We start from the raw sequence: 13,482 nt of genomic DNA, 5'->3' as shown, positions 1-13,482 counted from the left end.
TTCAGTAGTTACTGATCTATTGTATTATGTTTCTGCAGACTGAAAAGAAGCACAGATGTTATGTTTGGTGGCAAGCAGATTGTTGTGTGTGGATATGGAGAGGTGAGTAATGTACAGTATAAGGGCTCATTCACACGACCGCATTTGCGGATCCGCAATACACTGGTCCCGTTCCATGGCCATTCCGCATCACGGATGCGGACCCATTCATTTCAGTGGGTCCGCAAATCCGGAGATGCGGAACGGAACACTACAGAAGGAAGCACTACAGAGTGCGTTCTGAGGTTCCGTGCTGCCACACCGCAAAAAGATAGAGCTTGCTCTATCTTTTTGCGAAACGGAGGGATAGCGGACCCATTCAAGTGAATGGGGCAGCGATCCCTATGCGGCTGCCACACGGCAGGTGCCCGTGCTTAGCGGACCGCAATTTGCGGTCCACAGCACGGGCACGGGCTTCACACGGTCGTGTGAGCAAGCCCTAAGGCGTATTCCAAGAATGATTCAGTTATCATGGTCTTTCCCACCTGGCATGCACAGATTTTCCAGTCCATAGATTTATACTTCTCAAGGGTATTTTATAAACTTTTGGCCAAAAACTTACGGTACATTTTATTGCTATTTTTGAAGTTTCATGAAGGTGTAAACTTTTTAGCAATTTTTTTTTTTTCAGTTTGATGCTATTACTACTACTTGCAGCTAGTTACTAGGCGAAGACCCAGTGCTGCATGTCCTCTTGGGATTTTTGTAATTTACAAGCTTTTGTAGATGATCTTTAGTGTGCAAGGCTCTTTTACAGGCCGATTATCTGGAATAAGTGCTCATGTGAACATGCAACAAACATGCAAATGCCCGATTGTCGGGTGATGAGATCTTTCATGCAGCAGCAAAAATCGCCACTTTCCAGAAGCACATTGCCCTTTTGTAGACTCTGAAATGATCATTCATCCCCTAAATATGCTAACAAGCCCATCAGGAGTGAATATTCCTCATTCAGACTGTGAATGAGCCTCTAATTGAATGTTTATTTTCAGTAGCAAAAGAGGTTTTCTCACGTTTAAAGTTAAATTCAGTCCATATCTATAACCAACTTTTGCATGTACAATTATAAAAAAATACTGATATACACAGATATACCAGGAATAATGTAATAATGTTAGTATAGCGCCACCTGCTGTTTCTGTATTGATCTCCAATCATGTTAATCATTTTTTTTTTTAAATAACCCCCCCCCCCCCCAAATAAAAATAAAAAATTTAATTAAAAAAACAATCTTGGATTATTTTATCTTTTTACAATAGTTCACCATATAAACAAATATTTTATACTATAACAACTGTCATAACCTGTAGAATAAAAATTAACTGATGTTTTTATCACCTAGCAAACGAAAGCAAAAGAAAACACTGAAAAAAAATCTTGGCAGAACTGCTGTTTTTTTTTTGTTCTCCATAAAAAAAAAGCTAAAATTGAAATCCATAAATCAGATGTAACCTAAAATACTACCATTAAAAACTGCTACCTGTACCACATTGAGGTGTCTTAATATAGTGAGATAAAAATGACAAAATTACAGTTTTTTTTGTAGTACCCCATAAAAAAAGTCAAGCTAATCCTCCGAAAAAACAACCTCTAATACAGCTGTATCAACAGAAAGAAAAATTGAAAAAGTTATGACTCTTAAAATTTGCCGATTTGAAAAAAAAAAAAAAATCTTGGTAAGGCTACTTTCACACTAGCAGCGGCAGGACGGATCCGACAGGCTGTTCACCCTGCCTGTCGGATTGACTATAATGGGGAAGGGGCGGAGCTCCGGCGCAGCACGGCAGTTCGCGGTGGGAGGCCGCCGGACTAAAAAGTCAGATATGCAGTACTTTTAGTCCGGCGGCTTTCGCCATGCACTGCCGTGCTGCGCCGGAGCTCCGCCCCGTCCCCATTATAGTCAATGGGGACGGAGCGGCGGTCTGTCGACACGGCAAAATAGCGGCAGGACGGATCCGACAGGGTGAACAGCCTGTCGGATCCGTCCTGCCGCTAGTGTGAAAGTACCCTTACTTACATCCAAAAGATGTGCAGTAATAATAATAATCTTTATTTATATAGCCCCAACATTTTCCACGGCGCTTTACAATTCAGGGGGTTCATGTACAGAGTCATAAATAACATAGCAACAGACAAGTCAATAATTAGAACAAGAGGAATGAGGGCCCTGCTCGCAAGAGCTTACAATCTATGAGGTATTAAAGGAGTTGTCCCACTACAATCACTTTCCATGCTGTGGCCAGACCTCCAGCCCATCCCCATTATAGTAAAAGGGGCCGGCACGGAAGTCCGGCTGCACACATCGGCTAGCTTTAGTACGGTTCCGGCAGGCTGGTCCCCTGCCGGACCCTGCTAATGTAAAGGTAGCCTGACAGCCACCACAATAATACTTCAGTGGTGGCCACGCTTGCACTTTGTGTTCTCTTCCTTTCCTGACTGTGGTGGCCTAGACAGCTGATATTCTCACATGTGCGCCAGCTCCAAGCCCTGCCATTGCTCTGCATCAAAGTATTCATTCATGGAACAGGACCTGAGCACGTGTAGTAGCACCGGAGCAGTTCAATACTGAGATGCAGAGCGCAAGCTACATCGAGAGTGCACTTGCATAGGCAATCAGCACATTGATGTCACCAGCGCACTGAATGCCTCTGCTGTCAATCACACAACACGCCGGAAGCAGTGAGATGCATCGGGGAAAGAAGGGGAGATGGATGACCCCTTTAAGCAGGTACTGTATGTACACTCGCTTTGTGGGGAGTTTTAGGCAAATAAATCTTGAGGATAAATTGGGGTTTCTGGCATAAGTAAACTATTTACTGTTGACCCCATCTGTATCGCCTACTGAGAAATTCATTCTTCCTTGCTCCCCACTGCTCCGGACCTGTGCGCTGGCTCCAATGACTGGCTTCAGTGGTGTTGGTTGGGACCAAGGTGTATTCATTTATTAGCTGAATCAGATTGTGGAGCAAGTCTCAATAATATACTGCCAAACCATTGGTAAAATCCTTGCACAAGATACATGGGAGAAATATGGAAACGGCCTTCAGCCACATGATACATCGTGAAGCGAGTTCATGAGGTTAAAAGTACCTGGTTAAAGGCCTCAAGCACACGACCATATCTGTTTTGTGATCTGCGAATACCCAAAATACGAATACCGCCCGTGTGCCATCCACATCTATTTTGCAGACACCTTGACTTTAAGGTAGAATAGGACATATTTCTATCATTTACAGAATGAACATAGTGATGCGGACAGCACACGGATGACATCTGTGTGAATGCATAGAATTCTTCTTTCTTATATGAGTTACTGCATTCTAAAGGTTTTCCAGGACCTAAATATTGGAGACCTATCCTTTTAGCTAGATCATCATTCTCACATCAGGGATGGGGTCCCTCTCCCAGCACCTGAAATAATCAGATGATAGCTGGGAGTCAGACCCCCATTGAGCTGATATTAGCCTATCCTGAGGACAGGTCTAAAGGAACCCCCTTTAACCGCCTAACGCAGGGATGCGTTCTGCTGGCGGTCGGGTTGTTCCTCGTTGACGCGCCGGAGCGTCATATCGCGAGAGTCGAGATTTTGCATTCACAGCGACGCGCTGCTCGGAAGTTATACTACAGCCTGTCAGCGATGATCATTCGCTGGCAAGCTGTAGATGTTAAAATAATCGCATCAGAAAGGTATATTAGATGCTGTTTTGATAACAGCGTCTAATATACCTGCTACCTGGTCCTCTGGTGGTCCCTTTTGCTTGGATCGACCACCAGCGGACACAGGCAGCACAGTAAGTAGCACCAAACACCACACACACATTACACCCCCTCCCCCTGTCACTTAACCCCTTATTAACCCCTGATCACCCCCATATAGACTCCCTGATCATCCCCCTGTCATTGATCACCCCCCTGTAAGGCTCCATTCAGACGTCCGTATGTGTTTTGAAGATCCGCCGATCTGCAAAACACGGACACTGGCAATGTGCTCATGTGGTATCTCCATACTCAGGAGAAGTAGGGCAATGTGTTTTAGGCCTCATGCACACGACCTTTTTTTTTTAAGGTCCGCAAAAACGGGGTCCGTAGGTCCGTGATCCGTGACCGTTTTTTCGTCCGTGGGTCTTCCTTGATTTTTGGAGGATCCACGGACATGAAAAATGAAAAGAAAATCTAAGTCAAGTTTGCCATTGAAATGATAGAAAAAACGGACACGGATCACGGACATGGACGCCGGATGACAATCTTGTGTGCATCCGTGTTTTTTCACGGACCCATTGACTTGAATGGGTTCGTGAACCGTTGGCCGTGAAAAAAATAGGACAGGTCATATTTTTTTCACGGCCAGGAAACACAGATCACGGATGCGGCTGCCAAACGGTGCATTTTCCGATTTTTCCACGGACCCATTGAAAGTCAATGGATCCGTGAAAAAAAAAACGGAAAACGGCACAATGGCCACGGATGCACACAACGGTCGTGTGCATGAGGCCTTAGGGTGTATTTTTACATATCCACATGTGTGACACTTTTTTGCAGCCTAGGTGCAAATTGAAATTAGTACTTTTAGGATTTCACAGGGCATTTTTACGCATTTGGATTCCAAACTACTTCTCACGCTTTAGGGCCCCTAAAATGCAAGGGCAGTATAAATACCCCACATGTGACCCCACTTTGGAAAGAAGACACCACAAGGTATTCCATGAGGGGTATGGTTAGTTCATGTAAAATTAAATTTTTTGTCACAAGTTAGTGGAATATGAGACTTTGTAAGAAAAGAAAAAAAAAGACAAAAATCATTTTCTGCTAACTTGTGACAAAAAATAAAAACTTCCATGTACTCACTATGCCCATCAGCGAATACCTTAGGGTGTCTAATTTCCGAAATGAGGTCATTTGTGGGGTGTTTGTACTGTCTGGGCATTGTAGAACCTCAGGAAACATGACAGGTGCTCAGAAAGTCAAAGTGCGTAAATTGATTTTTTTGCACCGTAGTTTGTAAACGCTATAACTTATACCCAAACCAATAAATATACACTTATTGCATTTTTTTTTAATCAAAGACATGTAGAACAATACATTTAGAGAAAAATTTATATAGAAATGTAGTTTTATTTGAAAAAATTTACAACAGAAAGTGAAAAATGTCATTTTTTTGCAAAAATGTCAGCAGCAATGAAATACCACCAAATGAAAGCTCTATTAGTGAGAAGAAAAGGAAGTAAAATTAATTTGGGTGGTAAGTTGTATGACCGAGCAATAAACGGTGAAAGTAGTGTAGTGCACAATTGTAAAAAGTGGTCTGGTCATTAAGGGGGTTTAAGCTATGGGGGCTGAGGTGGTTAATACATCCAGAAAACTACACCTTGAGTGAATCCTGCCTAGTCGTAATGAATTATTGCCTGACTAACAGGTAATATATTAACCTATGTATCTTTGCATATTTTCTTTTGTATAGGTTGGAAAAGGATGTTGTGCGGCTCTAAAGGCTCTAGGTGCCATTGTGCACGTCACAGAGATTGACCCTATCTGTGCTTTACAAGCATGGTAAGAAGTAGTGGACACTGAAATAATATGAATAACTTGTGCTGTTTAGAAGACTGGATGCTGGCATATTAATTTCCATACACGTAATATATATAAAAAAGTTTATATTTTTTTTATTTTTTCGTCACAATTTTTTTTATATGTCATACTATCTATTAGCCCTTAAATCCTTAAAGGGATATTCCAGTTATGTAAAGTTATCCCCATCTGCTGGATAGGGGATTACCATTAGATCAGTAGGGCTCCTACTACTGGAAACCCCACCCATCACGGAGACCCATATTCCATGAAGTACCCTGAAATGAACGAAGCAGGCAGTTGGGCATGTGTGTGATAAGTCCCCCACTGATCTAATAGTTATCGCCTGTGGATATGCAAATAATTGGAATACACTTTGAGGGTCCATTCACACGTCCGTGGAATGGGTCCTCACCCGTTCCGCAATATCCGGAACGGGTGCGGACCCATTCATTCTCGATGGGGCAGCAATGGATGCAGAGAGTACACTATGTGCTCTCCGCATCTGCATTTCCGGGGCGTGGCCCCGATCTTCCAGTCCGCGGCTCCCAAAAAAAATAGAACATGTTCTATTCTTGTCTGCAATTGCGGACAAGAATAGGCAGTTCTGTGGGGGTGCCGCTGGGAGTATTGGGGATCCGCTATACACTACGGATGTGTGAATGGACCCTTAAGGACTGAGACAGTGTTTGTGGTTTTATTTTTTCCTATTACACCATCTAAGGGCTATAACTTCTTTACTTTTCTGTTTGTGTTGCCTTATGAAGGATTATTTTTTGTGGCACAAGTTGTACTGTATATTAAAGGCTAGTTCATTAATATCCGTTTGGTGAGAGTCTTGACACCCTGCACCCCCATTGATCAGCTGTTAGCTGCAGCCTCTGATGCTGGAGCTAGCGCTTTAAGGGTCCATTCACATGACTATATTTTTGGGTCCACATCCGTTCCGCAATTTTGCGGAATGGGTGCGGACCTATTCATTTCAATGGGGCCACAAAAGATGCGGACAGCACACCGTGTGATATCGCGGACAAGAATAGGCTTTTCTATGATAGGGCTGGCTGTGTGCGTTCCGCAACATGGCTGGTACCCATGTTTTGCGGATACGTAATTTGCGGACCGCAAAACACTTACAGTCGTGTGAACGGACCCTTAATTGAAGAGTAAGCGCAGCTCCATTCAAAGTGTAGTGTACTGCAGCTGAGTACTGATACCCGTCTACAGGGCTCAGTGAAGGCTTGTTTTTGTGGGGTGAGCTCTAGTATTTATCAATACAATTTAGGCTGTATATAGCTTTTTAATCACTTTATATTTAGTTTTAATTTTTTATATATGTAAAATTGAGAACGATGGTGATTAGAATTTTTTATATTTTTGTAGGTTTTTTATATTCAATTTTTAAAGGGGGGGGATTGAATAACATGACCATTTATAGCATGGTCTGCAGGGATTAATGGACAGTTTGCAATGGCAGCATGGGAGTCTTCAGAGGCCCCAGGCTGCCATAGCAACCGATTGACACTGCAGGAATCTGATTGGAGAACAGAGCGGAGCCCCCTCCCTCGGTCTAATCACTCAGATGCCGAAGTCACTGGATTGTGGCATCTGATGGGTTAAATTAATTGGGATTGTAGTTATTACCAGTCCAGGTCATTGCAGCCAGGTGTCAGCTGTGTATGGAACGGGTTAAGCTCATGAGTTTGCTCCATACGTCACCTGTACACATACATGAGTTGATTGTCCACTTTAGAAATTCTTACTTAGAAGGTTCCTTTAACAATAAGCTGATCACAAAGTGCTTCCTGCTAGGACCACCAATGATCAGCTGTAATCGGTTAAACCTGGCAGTAGCAAATGTATGTAATGCGGGACATGACACGTCTCTCGGGTGAGAGACACTTTGTAACCACTATTCACTCTGGCCAAGAAATGAGGATCCCTGAACGAAAATGTTTTTTTCTAAAATCAGCAACCCCTTTAATGATTGTAAGTAGATTGTTTTACCCCTTTGGGCTGTTACTGCCTGAGGTCTCAGTACTATACTTCTCTCTCCAATGCAGCATGGAAGGATTTCGTGTGGTGAAACTGAATGAAGTTATAAGACAAGTGGATGTGGTCATCACTTGTACAGGTAACCAGGTATATGACAGTTGGGATTTTTAGGTATAGACCATGAAATTCCATAACCTGTAGACAGACAGCATTTAAACTAAGAACTAGACAACTTGCGCTGGCAGTTTTTGAGAGGTGGGATTATTCTTCTACCTAACCTGATGATCTTTCTTTCTTTGGTCTGTAGGTAACAAAAATGTGGTTATGAGGGAGCATCTTGACCGTATGAAGAACGGTTGCATTGTATGTAACATGGGACACTCTAATACGGAGATCGATGTTGTAAGCACAGTATTATTATTTTTAGCATTAATTACAGTAGTCATATAATATTGTATTTTATGAGTTCATTCTTATAAAGTAATGTGCAGAAAATATATAGATCTGTAGATGACTCATAGATTAAATTTTCTTTATGATTGTGAGCATATAAAGTCTTCCAGAAACACAGACTTCATTGGATTTGGTAGCAAAACTGCCTTTGATTGAAGAGGTTTTCTGGGAGTTTGATATTGATGGCCTAGCCTTTGGATAGGTCATCATCCTCTGATTGGTAGTGGTCTGACTCCCAGCACCCCCACCGGTCAGCTGTATGAAGAGGCCACAGTGCTCCTGTGAGTGCCATGGCCTCTTCCTGAGCCAGTCACATCATGTTCATCAGCCACATGTCCGGTTCCTGGGCTGCAATACCAAGCACAGCAGATACACAATGTACGGCACTGTTTCTGGAATGCTGGGAGGAGCCCGGAGTGCCACGGCCTCTTTAAACAGCTGATCAACAGCTAATTCCCTGAGGGATCGCTACGCAGACACTACGAGACCACCGTAAGAAGTGGAGTTTGGCCAGTAACGAGATGGGGTTATCAGGAGCAGAGTCTGATTGAAATCTGGGTGGTTGTGAGCTACATTGTTTCACTGACTCTGTAACACTATTGACTACTCAGTACAGATTAATATCCACTTGCTCCAAGTCCATTAATTTCATTTCCAATTGTTTATGTCTCCCCGATCACTGGAGTGAAGTTGTGGCTTGTTCCAGAGCTGTACTCATTTCTGTGTATATTCCCTATTTGTTTTGTATATGATCAGTGGGTGTCAGAACCCCCCCACCTCAAATACCGATGACCTATCCTGAGGATATCCATTAGTAGAAATACCTCCCACACAATGCCCGGGCCCTCCTATAGATGATACCTACACGGTCCCAGCACCCGTGTCCCCCCAGATCCCTGCACGGCTACCGCTGCATTTCCAAGCGATGCTAGGTAGGCTGGTCACCATTGTGGTCTGCTATTTGCTGCTCCTCTCTTTGCCGGATGTTTTTATCCGCGCGGCAAGGAGATGCAGCAGCGGCTGTGCAGCAATCCGGAGGGACACGGGTGACGGGGACCGGGTAAGTAAAGTCCAGGGATGCACAACCTGCGGCCCTCCAGCTGTTGCAAAACTACAATTCCCAGCATGCCTGCGCAGCCTACAACTATTAGGGCATGCTGGGAGTTGTAGTTTTGCAACAACTGGAGGGCCGCAGGTTGAGCATCCCTGGTATAGCCTATAGTTGGGGCTTGGGCATTGGGGGGGGGGGGATTTCTACTATTGGACACCCCTTTTAAATAAACTGATATAACCTTTAATAGGTAAAGTACTATGGAAGTTTATGCTGCTGTGTAAATGCCATTAATAGGGTAAAGCATGGTGGACACAATCACAGAAAAGGTGACAGCCAAGTCAGATCCAGTCCACAGATGTAAGAACACTTATCTTGCTGTTACTAAGGCGAGATGAGACACAGTCCCAATCACCTCCTGGCCAGGTAAGGGTCCATTCACACATCCGTTGTTTCTTTCCTGATCTGTTCCCTTTTTTGCGGAACAGATCTGGACCAGATCTGGACCCATTCATTTTCAATGGGTCCTGAAAAAAAATCAGACATTGTGCTGTCCGATTATTTTCAGGACCCATTGAAAATGAATGGGTCCAGATCTGGTCCAGATCTGTTCCGCAAAAAACGGAACAGATCAGGAAAGAAACAACGGATGTGTGAATGGACCGTAACAGCAGGGCACGCCGGCTCTCGTTGTTACAGTAGCTCCCATTGCGGTGCATGAGAGCTATGGAAGCAGCGTAGCACAGAAAGCGATGCATCTTCCCTAACTCAGAATCGGTATAGCTTGCTGTGCTACGCTGTTTCCGTAGCTCTCATGTACAGCAATGGGAGCTGCTGAAACAGTGAATGCCAACACGTTCTGCTGTTTCCTGGATGTGGGATGTGATACCGCAAGATAAACCATCGATGTGATAATTATGTTATATATTAAGGTACTGCGCAATGCGCTCCCTGTCCACCTTCACTGTTTGTAAGTGCCCAACAAACACAGTATACAGTAGTACAATCTCAGAATGGTAATTACCTGATTCTGAATTATTGTCTGTTTCAACGGAGTATCCGGTGCCTTCTTTTCTCTTGCTCTCACAATGAAAATGAAGGGGATATGGCTGAACCCTATTAGTTTTGCTTCTACTGAACTTGCCCCGGTCGGCGGCACAGCTTGGTTTAAAAAATCTGCTCGCTCGCGCTCGCACGGAGCGCTGTGTGACGTCACAGTAGGAGCTACGGATAGCTAGGAGGACCAAAGTTACTCCAACACGTTATAACGTGTGATAATTGTTCTTTTTGCCCTCTGATCTCAGAGGGAAAGGTTATGAAATTGGGTTCTGTAACCCACTGTGTATATGCTGTAGATCAGACTGTATGGCTTATGTGATCTGTATTACTATATAGTTAGGACAATCTGGCCACGTTTACATGACAACACTTGGCTTTTCAAACATGTTTTGGATTCTCATGGTGGATACATTATGCAATGTGATTTGGGGGTACCTGTGGATGACGCACTGTTAGGGGGGTACCTGCCTGTGGATGACGCACTGTTAGGGGGGTACCTGTGGATGACGCACTTTTAGGGGGGATCTGTGGATGGTGCACTGTTAGGGGGGATCTGTGGATGGTGCACTGTTAGGGGGGATCTGTGGATGGTGCACTGTTGGGGGGGGATCTGTGGATGGCGCACTGTTAGGGTGGTACCTGTGGATGACGCACTGTTGGGGGGGTACCTGTGGATGGCGCACTGTTAGGGGGGGATCTGTGGATGGCGCACTGTTAGGGGGGGATCTGTGGATGGCGCACTGTTAGGGGGGGATCTGTGGATGGCGCACTGTTAGGAGGGGATCTGTGGATGGCGCACTGTTAGGGGGGGGATCTGTGGATGGCGCACTGTTAGTTGGGATCTGTGGATGGCGCACTGTTAGGGGGGGGATCTGTGGATGGCGCACTGTTAGTTGGGATCTGTGGATGGCGCACTGTTACGTGGGATCTGTGAATGGTGCACTGTTAGGCTACTTTCACACTTGCGTTCGCGGCTCCGCTTGCGAGTTCCGTTTAAAGGCTCTCACAAGCGGCCCCCGAACGGATCCGTACTGCCCTAATGCATTCTGAGTGGATGCGGATCCGCTCAGAATGCATCAGTCTGGCAGCGTTTGGGCTCCGCTCCGCTCAGCAGGCGGACACCTGAACGCTGCTTGCAGCGTTCAGCTGTCCGCCTGGCCGTGCGGAGACAAGCGGATCCGTCCAGACTTACAATGTAAGTCAATGGGGACGGATCCGTTTGAATTTGACACTATATGGCTCAATTTTCAAACGGATCCGTCCCCCATTGACTTTGAATGTAAAGTCTCGACAGATCCGTCTGCAGCTACTTTCACACTTAGAATTTTTTCTACAATATAATGCAGACGGATCCGTTCTGAACGGATCCCATTGTCTGCATTATATGAGCGGATCCGTCTGGGCAGACCCCAGACGGATCCGCTCTGAACGCAAGTGTGAAAGTAGCCTTATAGGGGGGATCTGTGGATGGCGCACTGTTAGGGGGGGATCTGTGAATGACACACTGTTAGGGGGGATCTGTGGATGGCACACTGTTATAGGGGGATCTGCAGATGGCGCACTGTTAGGGGGGATCTGTGGATGGCGGACTGTTAGAGGAGGGATCTGTGGATGAAGCACTGTTTATGAGGGGATCTGCCCCCATTACACTGGGCCCCAGTCAGAGCAGCCGTCACATGTAAAATCTGATCAGTTTATTCTCTAGCAGTGGTGCTGCTTTGCTAAACTAATCACTAATCTGTAAGCAGTACTCACTATGAAAGCAGCGGGTAGCCTGGCAGTGTCACTCACTAAGTAGCACTCCACCAAGAAGCTTCTGACTGGGCACCTGATAGCGGCCCTGTCTACAACACATGTAACTGGTACATCGCAGGCTGTTGTGCCTATGCAGTACAGCACTGCCTGCGGTGTGCCCTCCATGTTCTATTGCTCAATTTGCTTTTTAAGACGTGCTGCCATTTTTACCCCGCATTTGGGGGGGAAGGGGAGCACGTCTTATAAAGCGAAAAATACGGTATATGAATTACTGTAAAAATCATACTCTTCAAAAATGCTAAAAGGAGTACTTTTACTCTTCTGGAAAAAATGTAGTGCTACCTCTGGTCCCATGTTCATATGTGCCTGCATTGCTGAGAAAGACAAAGTTTTAATATATGCAAATGAGCCTCTAGGAGCAACAGGGGCGTTGCCATTACTCCTAGAGGATTTGCTCTCTCTGCAACTGCCACACCCTCTGCACTTTAACCGGGCAAGGCAGTGTGAACGTGATCACGCCTGGCCCCGTCTTCTCCGAAAGGCAAAGTGCAGAGTACGCTGCAGTGGCAGAGAGAGCAAAGCCTCTAGGTGTAATGACAACGCCCCCATTGCTCTTAGAGGCTCATTTGCATATATTACAACATCTTTTTTCTCAGCAATAGGGGCAAATATGAAACATGTAACAGGTCAGTCAGTTTCATAGGTACAAATCTGCTGCCAGATGCCCTTTAAGCCTCATTGCCTGCTCCTGAAGTGTCCCTAAGCTTGTGGTTGCCTCTTCCCTGAGAAGCACTGCATGTCCGTCTTCATCAGTGCATGAGTTCAATGGATGTGTCGCTCAGATACTCAGTCTGCATAGTCCATACTTACTGAGCTGAATATTCAATATTCAGTTAATATTGTATGGTGACAATCTATAGAATTATAGGTGCAGATGTAATAAGAAAGTGTGGTTAGTCACAAACTTCATTCTTCAGATACTGAAATGTTATCCTCAGGATATGCCATAATTATACGTGTGGGTCCCACCTCTGGGAACTACTTCCATCTCGAGAACAGGACCATGTATCGAGAGGTGGCTCGACATTCACTTATATGGGAGGCGAGAGCTACACTTATCAGAAAATGATGGCATAGCCTGTCAATAATACCATATATGTCCAGATTGAACAACCCCTTTAAGTGTCTTAGAATTAAACGTAATAAAACAGGGCTCTGTAACTTTCTTTTCAGACCAGCTTACGCACTCCAGAGCTCACATGGGAACGTATCAGATCTCAAGTGGATCATGTCATCTGGCCAGATGGAAAGAGGATAGTTCTGCTGGCTGAGGTAAGTGCTCTGCCCAAGTCTAAAGGGGTTTTCTCTCAAATAACATTTATGACTCTGTTTCCTACTGTTGGTACCCCCACTACTCCATGAAATTTATGTTCTATGCTATAGTTTAAATATTGTTAAGAGGTGATATTATCTGGCACCACTTGCACTAATGTTTTCTATAAGAAAAGCTTTTTATTCTGATGCTAAGTATTTGCCTATTTGCCAACACCTTTAAGGCTGAGTTCACA

The 13,482-nt window shown here is 44.7% G+C and overlaps 1 protein-coding gene across 6 annotated transcripts in view; it reads left to right on the top strand.

Annotated features, from left to right (window-relative positions):
- The window catches only part of AHCYL1 (adenosylhomocysteinase like 1), a 97,212-nt gene that overhangs the window by 69,712 nt on the left and 14,018 nt on the right, over positions 1–13,482 (top strand). For all 6 annotated transcript variants that reach the window (XM_044288088.1, XM_044288087.1, XM_044288085.1 and 3 more), the window contains exons 9-13: positions 39–102; positions 5,498–5,586; positions 7,665–7,735; positions 7,904–7,998; positions 13,148–13,246. In XM_044288088.1, coding sequence (XP_044144023.1) covers positions 39–102; positions 5,498–5,586; positions 7,665–7,735; positions 7,904–7,998; positions 13,148–13,246 — 418 coding nt within the window. The remainder of the gene's footprint in view (positions 1–38; positions 103–5,497; positions 5,587–7,664; positions 7,736–7,903; positions 7,999–13,147; positions 13,247–13,482) is intronic.

The sequence above is a fragment of the Bufo gargarizans genome, chromosome 3 (assembly GCF_014858855.1).
Source record: "Bufo gargarizans isolate SCDJY-AF-19 chromosome 3, ASM1485885v1, whole genome shotgun sequence".
Lineage (NCBI taxonomy): Eukaryota > Metazoa > Chordata > Amphibia > Anura > Bufonidae > Bufo > Bufo gargarizans.
Note: the sequence above shows the minus strand (reverse complement) of the source record. Positions and strands in the feature narration are given on the sequence as shown.